Raw genomic sequence first — 18,974 nt, forward strand, 5'->3', positions numbered from 1 at the left:
AAATACAAGTATTCTCACAGTTGTTTAAACCATTGCCGCCCCCCCACAAGATATAGTAACATAAAAAATAACAATAAAATAAGATAGTTACAAAACAAAAATTTAAAGAGCATCAATCAACTCAAATTAGCACATGTATGTTGGTATGCAAGTCTCTGTTTATGGACTTAAAATGTGACATTCACATGTGCAGCACAAAGTGTTTGTTTTACAGGCATCTGAATAAATAAATCAATGTGCACGAATCGAGTTCTGCAAGTAAAGAACTGGGGGTACCACCATCTTGTCTTAGCCAACCTTTGGGATAAAGAAAAACTGTGAATAAGAGGTGATGCAATATTGCCCCTTGGATAAAGAGATGTACTGTAATAAGTTTGCGTACAGCTTTAAATATAAAAGTCTGGAAAGTTGAATAATGTACTCCTGTTATGTTTTAACTCATGATCTGATGACGTGCGAGCACTAACCCCTGAGATAACAAGTCTCACAAAGAAATAGGACATTTGGGGAATGAAAATGTGTGAATAAAATTAAATAAGAGAGTTTAAATGTGTATTATGTAAAGGGAATCTGCACTTGATGGCTGGGAGCAAAATGTTCTGGCTTGATCAGCCCTGCCAGGAACAGTTTCTCGGGTCAGAGCTGCCAACACACAGCTCCTGTTTTCTAAATATTTCTGGGCATTGGACAAAATGTACAGCACAAGATATTAAAAAAGTGAACATGAACATTTTCATGAGGGGTACAGCCTGAGGCAACGACGCTGCGGAGAGACGGAGAAGAACACATGGAGAGAGGATTGTTCCGTTCGCTCCGTTTTTTGTTTTTTTTGCAGAGATGTGTCGACAGTTTCAAGTGTGCAACGTTAAGGGTGCATAGTGCGAGAACAACATCACCTGGCAACACAGGCAGTGAACAAACTTTTCTACAAACTCTGTCAAAAAGACGAATGCGTCTTGATGTTGCGTGTCAGTTGGAGAGAAGAGAGACGGATATAGACGTGTGGAGAAAACAGTTCTACTCTGTTTAAAATACATATCGAATAGGCTGTGGGTGGAAATTGTTATGCCTCCCAGAATATCCCTGTTGATAGGATCCATAATATAAAATGAAATCGCCGAGTGTCTCGAACTATCACACTTATGTACTTGTACAAACCACTTTGTTTGAAAGTCTACTTCCATCTGCTCATCGCTCTCTTGACTGGAAGTGTATTTGCGCCCTTGACAGCGGTGGTAATCTACTGCCATTAAATATGAACGGAGACATGACCGTTCCATCATACTAGAAAAGTGGGCTCTGTCAGAAACACAATTTTTGTCATTTACACGTTTTTTTCATAAAATATTCTAGCAATTTAAGAGTAGTAAAAACAACTTACTTAGAAAAACAGATGAGATAAACTCTGGTTCACAGGAAATTCAATGCAACATATTTTGTATCGCCCGAAATAAAAAATGAATGATTTCAGTCCTAATCTGTTTACATTTTTATTACCCTTTGACATCCAGTTCAGTTGTTCACTTGGTCATACATTGGTCCAGGATTACTGTTATGACTTTTCTTTTTTTACAATGAATAAATATGAGTCCAATCAATACATAGTGTGGGAATATATCACTCCGAATGCTATATAAATATAATTGGGTTTCAAACACATAACAATGAATAACTTTAATAAATGGGGTTTATTCTCATTCTTTTGATAGTATTCTTCCCTATTTGTGAGATTATATAGTAATACTTTTAGTAGATCCATTTCTTTTCAAAAGGACTTTGAGATGAAAACAATGTCAGCTAAACAGAATCATTTAATCCTAAGCAGTCTCTTACCAATTTTAATATGTCCGAGTGGTATGAGAGTATTCCTGTCTGGAAATAAAAGAAAGTAAAATCTGCCTTGGTTTACGAATTTATTTTAAGCCCAAACATGATGTTTTCTAATAATTGATTTGGTATTTGATTTGGCCTGAACCTATTAAAAAAGTTTCGATGGAGACAGCAACAGTAATTTGGGTAATTTCTCACATTTATGATGTCACTGCAGTGTATAGCCAAGAGGGTTCAGGACTCAGTTTTAGGTCCATGCAGAACTTTACATCAAGCTCCATGAACAAAACCATCAAACTCAAAAGAAGTTCCACGTCATTTTACGGTTATCTACTGTTTACTTTGAATGTAAAACCTCTCTTTTGCATCATTGGCTGTTGACCCTTGAAGATAACTGTACAATGGTGGTACATTTTCAGACCAGGGCTTATTACGTACAGTACAATAGAGTGCAATAAAAATGTAAATAAATCCCGTGTAAATTTCCATATCATTAAATGTGCTACTTTGTGGTCTTTTTTATCTTCACAACCCGAGTTGTTCATAAAGTTATTCACGTTGCCATGTATCCTTTCAGCTAACGTGACACAAATCTGGTTGAGGGCAGGTGAAGGGAATTAACCAATCAAGGAGACAGAAAAGTGGCTGAGGGCAGGTGAAGGGAATTAACCAATCAAGGAGACAGAAAAGTGGCTGAGGGCAGGTGAAGGGAATTAACCAATCAAGGAGACAGAAAAGTGGCTGAGGGCAGGTGAAGGGAATTAACCAATTAAGGAGGCAGAAAAGTGGCTGAGGGCAGGTGAAGGGAATGAACAATCAAGGAGGCAGAAAAGTGGCTGAGGGCAGGTGAAGGGAATGAACAATCAACACGGAGGAGACACAGAACAGGGTTACATTTTCATTTCCATTGGGATCAGTATTAGAGGGACCAGGAAACAGTTATATGAATTTCAATGAGAGGGCAGATAAGCGTCTAGATGCATATATGAGCAGCAGATATGAGCATCACGAAAATAGTAAAGTATTTAAAGTCTTGTCACAAAACACTGTAACACATCTTTTCCAGTCAAGACTTTGGATCTGGCTGCCAAGCTGGTATTCTGCTGCCTGAAAAAAAAAAAGCACTTCTTTAGTATGTGTGATGACCCCGGAAAGTTCATTGAGTTTTGTTTCCTTGACGTTTTTAAAGAGATCTGTTATCATTTGTTGTATTTGCCGACCTCGGCTGAGTGACCGTGTGAGTACTTGCGGACGGTCCTTCAGGGGAGGATGGGGACGTCTTCCGGTGGCCCGAAGGTTGTGTTATATTAGTGTTGTGTTATATTAACAGTCGCAACTTGACCAGTGACAATAAAGAAATCAGGAATAAGTTGACAGGCCTATCAGAGTCCACGCATTAGGGCTCGTGCGCTCGAGCCAAAGTTCCTGTCCAATTCTCCAAGTCTGTGAGGCATGATTGGTTGACGGCCACACAGCAGCTGTCCAGCTGCTTCTCCCACGGGAACATTTAGGAAAGGCAAAACGGAAGGTGAGAAGAAAAGTAAAAGGGGAGCAGAGTGGGAGAGACTTAAGTAAACTAAATGGTTTATCTTTTAAATCATACTTAGCGTTGTAGTTTAAGTTACAATGAATTCACTCAATTCATAGGTGTAAACTTTTAAATAAGACTATAAAGAAGTTGTGATTTAGTTTGGCAGTAAACATCAGTTTGTATTTTATAAAGTTCTAATCTGATACCTTTTTGTTAAGGATGCTATTTCTATCAAATTGACACTAAGTAGCTCCGACTCACACTTACATTGACAATCACATTACTGCCTTGGACAACAAAACAAATGCAGATGAAGACTTTAAGTATGCTTCATCAAACTCAGCAGCTGTATTTAGTCTGTATGATTATAATTACATATCCGTACGACAGCTTCTGTCAACCGATCACTAGACGTTAAAGTGTGTGACATTGTTAAGTGAAGGTAGAAGGATATTTTCAAAATAAGGCGGAACAGAAAGGGAGAGGACACATGTGGTTGAGTTATGTGCAGTACGAATCTGTGAGTGTGTGTGTTTGTGAGTGTGAGACTTCCACAAAGAGACACATCCCGCAGCTATCCCGGTTAACACTATTCACGGCTTCCCAGCGTGTCCAAAAGCCGTCTTCCTCCCTCATTAGGAGAAAGCGCCTGGCCCTCTGCTAACAGGCCGACCCTCCATCGAAGGGATGGATTGGCTGAAGATGACAGTTTATAATGAAAAGAGCTAAAAATAACTGACCTCTCAATTGTATTACAGTGATTCATTCATTTGAAAAACCATCAAGGCTCCCGTAACTCTCCTTGACATGTGGATGCACTCGTACAGTATCCGTCTCATGTGGGGAGGGATGGAGGATAACTGTCTTACTGACGCACTCACACAAACCTGCGTATGCACAACTTCCCAAATTAGATTTCATACGTTTTAATATGATCTGCGATTCTTCTTGTTCAGAAGCAGTCCATCGACAGTACGTGACTCATTATAATGATTTAAGATATAGGAAGCGTGATGAATTTATTCTGCGGGTGCAGGAATCCCCGAGTCAAGTGACAGTTTGACCCCACTCCCCCGTCAGGGGTCAAAGGTCAGTGGGTTGGTTCAGGTTCACGTTGCATTCACATGAATCAGGCAGATGGACAACACCATCTGGACGGCACGGGGGGAAAACTAAACAAACAGGAAGCACTGCAAAACAATAACCACGTGGTGATGCTGTGCTAATGGAATACAATATTTAAAATACAAATGTGTGGCCCATATGTACAAAATTGCTTTAAAAAAAAGTAATTTTTTTTTTAAAAAGCAGCTTCCTCTCTCTTTCTTTTGCAAACTTAAAAAAAACGTTCTCCTTGTGTGAGGGAGCTACTTAACATCTGGTCGCAAATTCTGCAGCAGGGGATCGCTCAAAGTTGAGATATTTTTTACTTTATACAAAGTCTAGATATTTTTAACGTTGCCCGTTATTCTTTGCCAGCCACACATCGTTCTACCATCCTGCTCTCATCCTCTAACGCGATACCTGGTTTGCCTTCGACTGTTCGCCTGCTGCCAGGTGAATTACGCATTAGGGAGGGATGAAAAACACGTCGGCTGGGAAACAGTATCCGACACAAACACCTGGAGCCTGAAACGGAACACGGGGTCTGAAACCACCGTCATCCGCGTGGACGACGGCGGTCACTAGCATCCAACACCACTGTAAAGAATCTCGGCGTTATCTTTGATCGGGACTTGTCCTCTAACTCCCACGTAAAGCAAATCTCAAGGACTGCATTCTTTCATCTTCGTAATATTTCAAAAATCAGGCACATCTTGTCTCAAAAAGATGCAGATAAATTGGTTCACGCGTTCGTTATTTCGAGACTGGATTACTGCAACTCCTTATTATCAGGCTGCTCTAATAAATCTCTTAGGTCCCTCCAGTTGATCCAGAATGCTGCAGCTCGTGTTCTCACTAAAACTAAGAAAAGAGATCACATCACTCCTGCACTAGCTGCTCTGCACTGGCTCCCAGTAAAATCAAGAATCACTTTTAAAATTCTTCTCTTAACCTACAAAGCCTTGATTGGTGATGCTCCATCATATCTTAAGGAGCTTGTCGTACCATATTGCCCCACTAGAGAGCTGCGCTCACTAAATGCGGGACTACTTGTAGTTCCTAGAGTCTTAAAAAGTAGAATGGGAGCCAGAGCCTTTAGTTATCAAGCTCCTCTTTTATGGAACCAGCTTCCAATTTCAGTCCGGGAGGCAGACACAGTCACCTCGTTTAAGAGTAGACTTAAACTCTTTGACAGAGCTTATAGTTAGGGCTGAATCAGGTTCACCTGGTCCAGCCCCTTGATATGCTGCTATAGGCTTATAGCTGCCGGGGGACGTTTTAGGATGCACTGAGTATCTATCTCCTCTTTTTTTTTTCTCCTTAGGGATGCATTTTCATCTCTCCATCACACGTTACTAACTCTGCTTTCTCCCCGGAGTCCTTTTGACTTCATGTCTCATGGGGTCATCGGACCCTATGAGACGACATAGATCCTATCTGCCTGATGGATCATCGAGGTCTGGGTCATGGAATTCCTGCTCCTGACTACGCCACTGTCCTGTTGAGACTCCGCCCACTGTTGAGACTCCGCCCACTCCTCCTCTACCGCCATCTGCCTGATGGATCGTGGAGGTCTCCATCGTGGAATACGCCGACTATGAACTATTCATACACTCTGTCACATTCATTGAATGTATTTTAACTCTAAATCTGTCCTTCTGTACACATTACATCTATTGCATCTGTCCATCCTGGAGAGGGATCCTCCTCTGTTGCTCTCCTGAAGGTTTCTTCCCTTTTTTCCCCCTAAAGGGTTATTTGGGAGTTTTTCCTGATCCGATGTGAGGTTTTGGGGCAGGGATGTCTATGTGTACAGATTGTAAAGCACTCCGACACTAATTTGTGAAATTGGGCTATACAAATAAACTGAATTGAATTAAGCTGTCATTCAATGATGGTGGTATTAAAATGTGCTTTACAAATCAATTTGATTGAAACTATAAGCACGTCTGACTGCTCCATGCTGGATGGTAAATACATGAGGAAGGAAAGGAGGGAGACGACATCAGGGCGGGAAACACGCAATGACTGGATGGCTTACGTTATATAAAGCGAGAGACATGGTGGATATTTTTCAAAATAAAACAGGAAACGCACCACTGACAGTACTTTCTGTGGAGTCGGGTGGCGATCTCCTTTGCTCAGCGTAACAACACACTTTCCTGACACGCAGTTCGTCCCGATGACCTCTCTACATCCTCCCCATGCGACTGACCCCGGCTGCTGCTGCGCCGGCGAGAGGTCACTGTGCCCAGCTGCCATTCGTCGGGACATTCAGTTGCAGTACGTAGTTCCTTTTTAAATCCACAAATGACATTTTTGTTCGCGTGCGAGTAAAACAAACGACAACAAACACAATCGATTGATGTACAGAGACCAGAGGGAAATGCAGAGAGCCTGAAGGGAAATAACAAAGAGCTGCTGAGTACTTACTCAGTCAGACACTCACACACACTCGGTTTATAACATACTACACCAACAGTCCAGTTGTCACCAGGACTTATGCAAAACAAACAATTTTCTGTTGCACATTACTGGAGAGACTTTAAGTTTCACTTTGGAGAAAGCCAAGCTCGATCTCCTTTACGAAAGGGAAATCATCTGACATAATACACACAAACATACACTACCGTTCAAAAGTTTGGGGTCATCCAGACAATTTCGTGTCTTCCATGAAAACTCACTTTTATTTATCAAATGAATTGAAAATTGAATAGAAAATATAGTCAAGACATTGACAAGGTTAGAAATAATGATTAATATGTGAAGTATTAATTTTGTTCTTCAAACTTCAAGCTCAAAGGAAGGCCAGTTGTATAGCTTATATCACCAGCATAACTGTTTTCAGCTGTGCTAACATAATTGCACAAGGGTTTTGTAATCAGACATTAGTCTTCTAAGGCGATTAGCAAACACAATGTACCATTAGAACACTGGAGTGATCGTTGATGGAAATGGGCCTCTATACACCTATGGAGATATTTCATTAGAAACCAGACGTTTCCACCTAGAATATTAATTTACCACATTAACAATCTATAGTGTATTTTTGATTAATGTTATCTTTATTGAAAAAACTGTGCTTTTCTAAGTGACCCCAAACATTTGAACGGTAGTGTATGTCATTATTCTTTTTTTTTCATGTCCAGTTCCACTCGATCAACGGAGACTTTGTCTTTGTGTGTGTGTGTGTGTGTGTGTGTGTGTACTTCGTTCTGTCTAAACAGCTCCTTTAATTTGGGCTATTTGACCCTCTTGTCATCAAAAAGCAGTCATTGACTCTTTTGACTTCAGGGTGATGATGCCCTTCACTGTTCAGTTGGCTTGTTAAGCCTATACTGGCACGGAATCTGTGTTATATAAAATATTCGGAACAAATAATAGCCTTAAAAAATGAATGCCCCAATTCAGTTACTGAACACCGCACGGATGAAACATGCACCATAAGACTGCGGTCTTTGTTGAGGCCCAAACAGAGCTGCTGCATTCATGTGATACTGTTGAATGCCAACAAAGTCAACTTATAATAAGTTATTAATGACTTCAGTTTATTATACTTCTTGGGTAAGATTGTATTAATCATACAATATCTGTATTTTGGTCTCATCTTGAAATTAATATCGACATCTGAAGCAGTTAATTGTCTAACCTTCTTGTGTTTACATTCCATGTCTCATCATTATGCATTATATATTTATAGGAGAGAGTACACATTAATTAACATTAACGTTTACCAGAAACAGTGGCGCCACCTGATTCCCTCATCTATCCACACTTATTCCCTTTATTTGTCTCCTATAAAGTGCTGTAACTTTTTTTTTTTTAAAGAAAAAAAAGTGCTTTTCTGTTATATAATTGCGTTCAATCGTGTTTCTCATTTTAGTGCGATCACTTCACCAGGCTGATGTTATGCGAGTTTCACTTTTCATGTTGTACTATAGTGTTCTCTCAACCGCCCGGCATCAACATCTGATTGTAATCGTACGCTGCTAAAACCACGTCTCTCTATTACCTTGTCGCTCCCTCACACGATCACACACACACACACACACAGAAGAACGTGGAATCAAACGCGACCCAGATAATCAAAATAGCTGCTAACATTAAATGAAATATGACTGCCCTTCGATGTGAATAATGCAATAATACAATGAGTGGTTGAAGACGTAGACATCCAGACTACCATGCTGTTCGTATATTCACAGCTTCGAGAAGTTATATATTTCCATTCGCTTGCATCTCTAATTTTGACTTTCTTCTTCTTATTATTGCTCTATAGAATATTTTCCATACTGTTGAACTAGTTGAGCAAACAGTAAATGATTCACCCATTTTAAAAGGGAAATAAATTAACCTATTGTTATGCAGGCTTGAAGAAGCTGCAGACATCCCGTAGTTTAATATCAACACAACACATAAGTTAGAAGTAATAACACACACCGAGTTCGATAGACCTGGTCCAGTCCGCAGAACAACCAGGGCTGTCAAATTAAGTTTAAGCAAATAGCAAAAGTTTGTTTGAGAATAAATCCCACCATTGCTTCTATTCCCGGTATAAAGAGGAATGCGAATGCTTCAACGTATATTTGATTCGTTCCGTCCATCCATCCGTTATCGACTCCAGCCGTCTCTCTCTCTCCCTCCCTCCCTCCCTCCCTCTGGCGTGGTGGTGAAGCACAGCGCCTCCAGCATCCTGTGTCATGGGATTGAATCTCAGCAGAGTAAAAAGAAATAAAGAAATAATGACACACACACACACACACACTTTATAACATAATAAAAAGTCTCGGAACTGCGCCTCGCCTGGTAAGTGAACAGAATCAGGCAAGAGTGTGTGTGTGTGTATGTGTGTGTGTGTGTGAGAGCTACACACCGGGGTCAGTGTTTCATGGCAGAGAACGATATACAAATCTAATTATCTCACACAGTAAAAGCACTAGCACATTAATGAGGACACACAGACCTCACCTCGATTTGGCACGTCGGCCTCACACTCCCGTGGCGAGTGTTCCTCGAGGGCCCCGGAGGAGGCTGCGTGGCTCGCCTCATCACAGTCACCTGCACTCATGACCGGAGCACCGAGTTCCTCGTCCAATGAAACCGCGTCCGAGGGCGCAGCGCAGGATGTTTAAAACCTCAAAGTAATAAAGGACGAGGGTTGAATGTCAGTGTGGTCTGACTGAGAGCCAATTGAAACCCGGCTCCTCAAACATGAGTCATCTCCGAAGCTCTCCTGGCAGTCTCCTCGGCTGAAATAATCCCGGGCTCACACGCGGTATTGTACCAATAAAAAAAAGAGATGATGCTCGCTTAATGTCAACGGATTCTCCGCCGACAGAGCTCCAATTTGAAATCTATCCGACGTCTCAAAGTTATTATCCGACAATATCTAATCTCCTCTGATATGGGGCTACTGTGTGTCTCATTCTCGGCTGTAGCTCATGAGTCATAATGAAATGATAGGAAAATGAATGTGTTATCAAGAGGTAAGTCACATTGGTCCCAAGGTCATGTTTCTTTTTATTCCTGATACTCGGCTAACCCTAGAACGCTAATGTTAACCCGACGTTAAACCAGCCGGCGACCTCCGGTTCTCATGTTCAGTCAGTGGGCTAAACTAACCATGTAAGCGTTCTCTTACAGGCTTTCTGAGTCTTTGGCACATGGAAATAATTGTGATTTGGATGTAGAATCAGCCAGGAGGCTTTTCTGAATTAAATAAAGAGTTGACTTCAGTCTATGTTGCAGCTTTACGGCCTCCAGGTGTTAAATTGACCGCTCACGTTATTAATCCGGCTTAGTGAGACAGGCCTCAGGTGCAGGTCTTCCTTATGTATATATTTTGTTAAGCCATCTCTGGCTCTGAGCTATTTGGAACAAAAATATAAGTTTTTCTAGCCCAGTTGTCAGGAAAGAAAAGTTGCAATATATTTTTAGGCAAACCACTGATATGTTGAATGTGGATGTTTCCTTGTTGTTCCTTCAGGGTGGAGGACAGTGAGCGACGTGCAGTTCTGTGTATCGAGCCACCGTTATTGGAAATTACGTAGTACGAACATTACAAAGCCGATGGTGTTATTGGTTTGTCTAAACTCTGACATCCACAGGCTGAAGGATCTTGTGCTTTAATTGGATATTTTTTCTCCTCACAAAAACTTCCCGTTGGCAAGCAACAGTAACAGAAAAAGTTCTCTTTATGCGTACAAATATTGTCATTAAAAAGGAGGAAAGGGTGGTAAAAATAAATCGTCATGAAAATGAGGCTTCAAGTTTCTATATTGTCGAAAACGAGAATCCCATAATATCTTCCAATACAGGAGCTTAATCAGATTCCTTGGGCTGAACAGAGCGAGCGTGCTCTTCATCAAACCACTTTAATCATTGATAAAACACGAGGCCGATGGAGACAGGAAAACAAACGGAGTATCGTTATGATTGCGTTTGTGGCCATTCTAGTGGCAAACAGAGACTTTAACTTAATACTGCAACAGGGAACCATGAGAGAGAAGTATGCGGAGTGAGCGCTCTTTGCCGTTTGGTTGTATTGGTGCTTGAGAAAAGAGTGGCGGGGTTCCCGCAGGAAGTGAAAAAAAAGTGCTTATACACCCTTAATCACATGTTCACATTGCATCACAGCAACGATGTTTGCCTATAATCTGCAGCAAGTAAAATACACAAGGAGATATTGACTGTGGCTCCGTGGTGAACAGGGTCGTTCTTCAATCAGAGGATCGGCGGTTCGATCCCCGGCTCCGTCGGCCAATGTCGACGTGTCCTTGGGCAAGACACTTGACCGAAAAATTGCTCCTGTAGCTGTGCCTAGGGTGTATGAAGGCGAGTGAATGTTAATTACTGCTGACGGACAGGTGGCACTTTAGCCCCTCCCATCAGTGTATGAATGGGTGAATGATGTCATGTAGTGTTAAAGCACTATGAGTGGTCGGAAGACTAGAAAAGTGCTATACAAGTACAGGTCCATTTACCATTGACTGACATTTCCATCATTTTGGACCATTATTATTCCTAGATGATGTAACCAGACTTGCCATAGTGAAATAATGGGTTTCTTATATCCACCTATAAGATCTGAACATTCGATTCTTCTGAAAACGTTTGTCCTGTAAAAGCATCTACTGTAAAACAAAAGGGTACGTTCAGAAAATGTTGGATAATTTCCCGTTAATTATAATTGTTCACCAATAAAAATTGTTACGACAACCTTCTAAATCATATATTGTATCTTCGGATGTAACGGGGGGGGGGGGGGGGGGGCTGGTAAAATGTCACACATAAATAAATGAAGAAATACGTGTGGACACATAAAGAGAAATAAATAAATGAAGAAATACAGAAATGTAGAAATATATTTATTTAATTTATTAAATTCATTCCTGTATTTATTTATTTATACATTTATTTAAGCATTTATTTATTTATACATTTATTTAAGCATTTATTTATTTATACATTTATTTAAGCATTTATTTATTTATTCATGCATTTATTTATTTATTTATTTATACTCAAGTCATTTTGAGTCCTCCATACGCCAGGGGAAAGGCAGTTTTTCCGCGTCCTCCTCCAGCATAAAGACATGCAGCTCGGGTGAATTGATGACTCCAAGTTGCCCGTAGGTTAGGATGCGAGTGTGAATGGTTGCCTTCTCTCAGGCTTTGTACCTGGCCTTCGCCCCAAAGACAGCTGGGATGCGCTCCAGTCTGGACCAGGATAAATGGTGGAAGATCATGATAAGCCTGTGGGATTCAGGCGCCATGTTGTGAAGAGGGAAGATACTCCTGCCACTGCCTCGGGTTTCACAGCCAAACAAAATGGGGATGATAACTTGAAACGTTTGCCGATGACTATGAATGAAAGTGGTGAATAAAAAGATTGCTCGTGTTTCTCCGTGATGGCAAAAATACCCCAAAATAATGTAATGCTTGATTTTTGTTGGAATGCACCAATAAACTGAAGAGCTTTCATCAACTGTACCCTTTACATTCTGAAATATGTATTGTGCTACACACAAAGAGCTTCTTCAGCGAGTATGGTAACTCACTCTTGTGTATCGTAGGAATGAAAAATGCATTTCTGTTTCTTTATGAATTTATTTTATATCTGCAGCTGAGGCGTTTGCCAGCTAAAAAACAATGAAGCTCAAATTAATGTAGCTTGTGGCACTTAAATAATTGAAAATATGGTTGAAAAATTCAACAGCAGCCTGAGAAACAACTCAGAGCTCGAATCAACTGTTTTGTTAAGAGCTTATATATTTGGCTAAATAAAGATAGAAGTGAGCCTTAAGATACACAAAAGGTCCAGAACTCTAGACTTTGATTATTAAAACCAAATAAATGAAAAGAAAAAAAAGACGCATATAGCAAAAACAAAAAAGGACAAAAAATGGACATGGAATATGTGTTATTCCACTGTCCACTGACTAAAATAAATATCCTGCCTACCTTCACCAATCCCTGCCGGCCATTATTAATTGAAACCGAAGGGTCATATCATTTTCATATCATCACTTTTTCTTGTGCTGGGTCGTCTCCCACCTCATTTTGTCGTTTCAAAGACTGAATGGTGGCCCAAGGATGCGGAATAGGAGGAGAATGCCAGTAATTATTCGGTCTACATCAGATGAGTCAGACTTACTAATGATGAGTCATGACTGGTCATTGAACTTCATCAATAATCCTTTTTTATTGTCTGAATACTTGAGCACATTTAGATGACATGTCAAAAAACGAATATTTCTTTAATTTAATAAAACCATTTGGCAGTACCTCGGTGGCCCACTAGATGAGGCTCACCAGTGGGCACCGGCCTGGTGGTTGAGAAAAGCTGATGAATAACATATGGTTTGTGTGTATGTGTGTGTGTGTGTGTGTGTGTGTGTGTGTGTGTGTGGTGCATGTGTGCGTGTTTAGTTTTATATATAGGGTCCAGAGAATAAATATTGTGTCGAGTGTCCAATGCAACCACTTTTTTTTTTTAAATGGACCTTTCCTGTCAACATTCACAGATTGCAGAGCTTTATTGAAGACAGCGTGGGCTTTGTTGTGCTCAGCTTTCCGAAGGATATGCTCTCCTAGGACTTTGATCTATGTCCTTGCGCCAGTAAAGGACACATTCAATTTTCTTTTCCTGGTATTGAATTGGTTACGGGAGATGGGCCAAAATCCCGTGTGACTGGTCATGCAACACCTGACTTTGGTCTTCTTTATTGTTGAACATCCTGGGCTTTAACAATCTTTGGGCCCAGATTACAGTATGACTCACTTTCGGGACAGTGTAAATCCCCGGGAATTTTTGACATTTGCTCATCCACAACCCATTCCGCCCTCTCATACCGCACACAGCTATTGGGATTAAACAGAAGGGGGCAGGGAGTCTGCTGGGAGCTGGCTCTTTCAGCTTTTCGCTCTGAGGTTGATGGTCAGCGGGCGTTATGTAAGCCAAGTGAATTTCAAATGTGTAGTTGAGCCGTTCTCCCCTGTGATGCATGATGGCTTTGTCTGTGTGATCCTCTCACCGGGTTGCCCACACACAACAACAATGATGAACAGTAGGCTATACAGGCCCTGCCTCCGATGCACTGCAGAAGGACACTTGTCCAATATATAGGAATATAAATATGTAAATATATATATATATACATATAAATACATATATATAAATACGTGTATATACACATACATATAAATGTATAAATATATATATAAATAAATGTAGAATGTATACATATATATTATTATGTATATATATAAATATGTATACATATATATTTATACATAAATATACATTTATATATGTATAAATATATATATAAATATACATTTATAAATGTATAAAAACTATAAATATGTATAAATATATATACATATGTATACAAATATATATACATATATATACATATATATGTATAAATATATATACATATATATGTATAAATATTAGGGCTGTCAATCGATTTAAAAAAATTAACTAATTAATCGCACATTTTGAAATTCATTAATCGCAATTAAAAGTTACAAGTTAAAAGTTCATTCTTTTTAAAGACCAAACTTCACACAGAGCTGTGTTTTCAAAGAGGCTCCTACCTATAAAGTGCCAGCGAGGTATTTAATATTGTGGATGATCAATTGTTTCTTCAGTGAAACATCAGAGTAGTAAAAAAAAAAGAAGTATATTGAGACCCCATTGGTCCTGTCATCTTTAACACTGAACAGCAGAACCAGTGGCCTTGGTGACTGACTGACATTCAAATATGTCCTGTTCACCCTCTGGAGGCTGGGCTCATTTTATACATTTTACAACAAAACAAAAAAATTCACCTTTTAAAGGCGTTTTCATATGACACATACCCACGTGTTATACATCAAACATTCCAGAACAATCTCAGCTCTATTCAATGAGGCTCAGTTGTCCTCGCGCCATGTTCTCTGTCCTCTGACTGACAGGCTGCTATAGAGCCTCACCTGTGAGGTGGGAGGTCCTTTGTGATTTACTGAGTGTTCATTGGTTGTTTTTTTCCCAAAATGTTGACAGACAAACTGATTGACCAATCACGGTGAAGGTTTCGTGTGACGAGTTATTTCCGCGCCGCGTCACCCGACACGTCGCCCCTCCGTTCCTCTGTGTATCAGAGGGGGAGACGGGAGGAAGGAGGAGCAGGAGGAAACCCGACTGATTCATCCACGAGTTAAACTGATTTCTGCTCCTTATTTTCGCGGAGAAATAATTGTTTTAAAAATGGAAACAGTGTTAAACCGTACTGCCGCGGGTTGACACTCGGTTTGAGTGTAAAAACTTCAACGAACACCGGAAGTAAACAAAGTTGCGTTAATTGCGTTAAAATATTTTAGTGCGTTAACGCGGCCAAATTAATCGCATAGATTAACGCGTTAACGCTGACAGCCCTAATAAATATATATATATATATATACACACACACACATATATGTGTTCTGTTCATTGAGGATGTCATTGTCCTAAAACAAACTTCTTCTTTTTTTAAAAGAACAATTAAAATACACAGTGGCCAGCTTGTAAGGTAGAGTTCTAATTAAACAACTCTGAAATATATTCTACTTTAAAGAGCCAGTGTGTAGCATTTAGGGGGATCTATTGGCAGAGACGGAATGTAATCTTAATAAGTTTGTTTTCTTAAGTGTGTAATCACCTTTACAATCAGAATGGTTGTGTTACCGTCTCCTGAGAATGACCAGTTTATACCTTCATAAGGACAGAGTCCTCTTCACAGAGTCCATATGTTTCTACAGATGTGGCCCTTTCTCTTTTACCTTTATACCGCATTTGTTTTCCACACATGGGAGAAGTTTCAGTTGTTTACAATGTAAACAAGCGCACCAAACCCGACCCACTGGCCTGCTAATGAGTGTTACAATGATCGCTCTCTCTTGGAATAGTTTTTAGAGAGATGCTGATTTACTGTTAGCCAGTTTGGTTGAATAGCATTGCTATTATCTACTTTAACCCTCCTGCTACCTTAGGGTCAATTTGACCCCATTCAATGTTTAATGTCGGTGTTGTTTCGGGTCAATTTGACCCCAGGCTGTTTTTCACTGTGTCAAACATATAAGAAATATCAACTTTTTTATATATTTAAAGGGCTATTTAGGTAGTCAACAAACAAACATAAAGAACCTCACACTTAAACTTGGAAAACAAGATTAATTCTAATAATTTTCTGGAGGTTTTAATTGCGGGGGTCAAATTGACCGCACGGGTAAAATATGTCAGTAAATATAAAGGTAACAGGAGGGTTAAACATGGCGTCTGTGGTGGAAATGTCTCCTGGTGTCCTTCTAAATGTAACTGTGTTACTGAACTCTGAAAGCAGAGTTCAGCTCATCTTGACCTCGTGAAGGGACGATAACCGACTGAATCTTATCGATTAGACGACTGCTTTTATTTCTGTCCCTCGCTCTCACCTCTCAGGGCCGCAGCCGAGCGACATCTTGCAGACGGTCATGAAGGAAGGACAAGAGGAGGAGGAGGAGGAGGAGCGGGGGCGAGGGTGAGGGAGGGAAAGGAAAACATTTCCAATAATAATTGGAGATGTATAAAACTCTGCTCATCTATTTTTCTGGGTCAGACCTCTTAACCATCTGTGGTGAAGAGCTCTGTCCATTATATTGAATTATTCCAACTTTCCATTTAATAAATGCTAAAAGACATGTAAGTGTTTCACATTGCATTAGAATACACATTATACACACCTCTATATGAAGCTAAATTAGTTTGATGTTTGGTTGTGAAATTGATGTTTGGTGATGACATTTCTTATTTTCATAGTTGTGGGTTTTCGTGCCTATCAGTAATAATAACATTGGAAGAACAACCTAATATAACATGGACTTTCTGTCTGGACACTCGGGGATAATTCTGTAAAAAAAAAAAAAATCATCTTACAGTTTGTGTTTCTGGACCGAGATCGGAGGAATTTCTTAGTTACGAGCGAGACGGTAAAACCATGAAATATGACCAAAGTTATGCATTTACAGGGTAGTAATAAACTTGCATCTGGGAGGAAATTGGACACGGGATTAAAGCGCATCGTCCATCAATATCAGATTTATTTTTCATTAGAACGATTCCTGCATATCCATGCATACAGTATAATGAGCTCACAAGGTGGCAGAGAGAGAGATAGAGAGAGAGACACTCAAATATATATTCCACTTAATGTACTGCGGGGTATAATAAGACAGCAGCAACCCACATTGCTTGCACTCAATTAGTGTTAGTCTCACAAATGAGGTCGAAATTGATTACATTTTCTAAACTTCTGGTGATATTTTCAACCCAACCTTTGTAGGTATTTTTTATTTTTTTATTTTATACACCCGATAAAATGTTATTTTCATTCAATTGGATCCCGATATATCTTATATATCTACATGACATTTCATACGAAATAAATACTTATAATAATGCATGATACATTTATATCATCACTGTAAACATGAAAACAAAACGGACATCATATATTTACTGGACTACACGTACTGCAGAGTCCAACAGGAGTGCTCGATAAAAGACAGAAGATAATATGCACCCCGTGTTTCCGCTGATTGTTCGGAGGTCACATAGCACCATATGACTCAGCTCAGGATAGAAGCTGCTTTTATATTCATATTTGGTATTTTTCTCTTTTGTTTCCTTTTTTTCCACGCCATCTTCTCGCGTCCGCTTACTTTTTTCCTCCCCCCCCCCTCGGTCGTTCTGGGTCAGACGGAGTCCACCTTGACCTGGTTGTTGTTGGTCATGAGCGGCGACGGCTTGCTCTTCAGCCGCTCCCCGGCGGCGTCGTTGGAGCTCTCCTGGAAGAAGACGCGCGCCGTGCACACCGACACCACGATGCGCTTGTACTCGCGCCGGAAGTTCTGGTTCAGCACGCCGTACACGATGGCGTTAAGGCAGCTGTTGAAGTAGGCCATGAAGTAGCTGGCCACGAATAACCACTCGGGGATGAGGGGCACCACCACCTCCGGCTTGATCGCCACGGCCAGGCCGATGAAGTTGAGCGGCGCCCAGCACACGGCGAACAGCACGAACGCCACGAACATGGTGACAAAGTTCCTCACGTCGTGCGGCGTCAGCTTGGGCCGGTTGTCGGGCTTGACCCGCCGCCGCACCTGTATGACCAGTATCCAAATGCGCAGGTAGCAGTACGTGACAATCATGATGGGGAGAATGAAGTGGAAGAACACCACGGCGATGGTGTACGCCGAGCTGGCGGACTGCTCGAAGGTGCAGGAGTAAACCCGCGGGTCGTACTGGAGGGAGCCCACGAACAGGTTGGGCACGATGGCCACCACGGTCAGCGCCCAGATCAGCAGCACATAGCACAGGGAGTTTTTGTCACTGTACAGTTTGTCGTACTTGAGGCTGTGGCAGATGTAGCAGTAGCGGTTGATGGCGATGCCGGTGATGTTGAAGATTGAGCCGATGACGCTGACGCCCATGAGGAAGCCGCTGATCTGGCAGTGGACGTAACCCAGGTTCCAGCCATTGTGGAAGATGGAGGCGAGGACCAGCGGGTACGGGTAGATGGCCACCACGAGATCGGCCACGGCCAGGCTCACCACGAAGATGTTCCCTGCAGACGCGTGAAGAAGAGGAGCAGAAAGAAAAACAGCTGGAATGTCAATTCAGTTCATTTCAGATTTTTTGTTAAAAAAAATTGTAACCCTCCTATGGGGTCAATTTGACCCCATTCAATGTTTAATGTCTCTAAAAAGATTATTGACATTTGTTTTAATTCATATTTCATGACTTCCTAATTTATTGGGGACAACTGTTTTTCACTGTGTAAAACATATAAGAACTAGAATGGGCACTCGGTAGAGCGCATACCTTCGCATATCACAAGATTGGGCATTGAATTATGAACATTTTGGCATTACTTGCCAATTGGACAAAAATGTATCGTGATATGGTAAAAAAAAAGATGTTGACCTTTCCATGACCTTGACCTTGA

The 18,974-nt window shown here is 40.8% G+C and overlaps 1 protein-coding gene across 1 annotated transcript in view; it reads right to left on the bottom strand.

Annotated features, from left to right (window-relative positions):
- Window positions 1–17,049: 17,049 nt before the first annotated feature.
- mtnr1aa (melatonin receptor 1A a) overlaps window positions 17,050–18,974 on the bottom strand; it is a 41,110-nt gene continuing 39,185 nt past the window's right edge. The window contains exon 2 of the mRNA XM_056410126.1: window positions 17,050–18,593. Within this exon, the coding sequence (XP_056266101.1) occupies window positions 17,722–18,593 (872 nt within the window). The 3' untranslated portion in view covers window positions 17,050–17,721. The remainder of the gene's footprint in view (window positions 18,594–18,974) is intronic.

The sequence above is a fragment of the Pseudoliparis swirei genome, chromosome 24, assembly GCF_029220125.1.
Source record: "Pseudoliparis swirei isolate HS2019 ecotype Mariana Trench chromosome 24, NWPU_hadal_v1, whole genome shotgun sequence".
Taxonomy (NCBI): domain Eukaryota; kingdom Metazoa; phylum Chordata; class Actinopteri; order Perciformes; family Liparidae; genus Pseudoliparis; species Pseudoliparis swirei.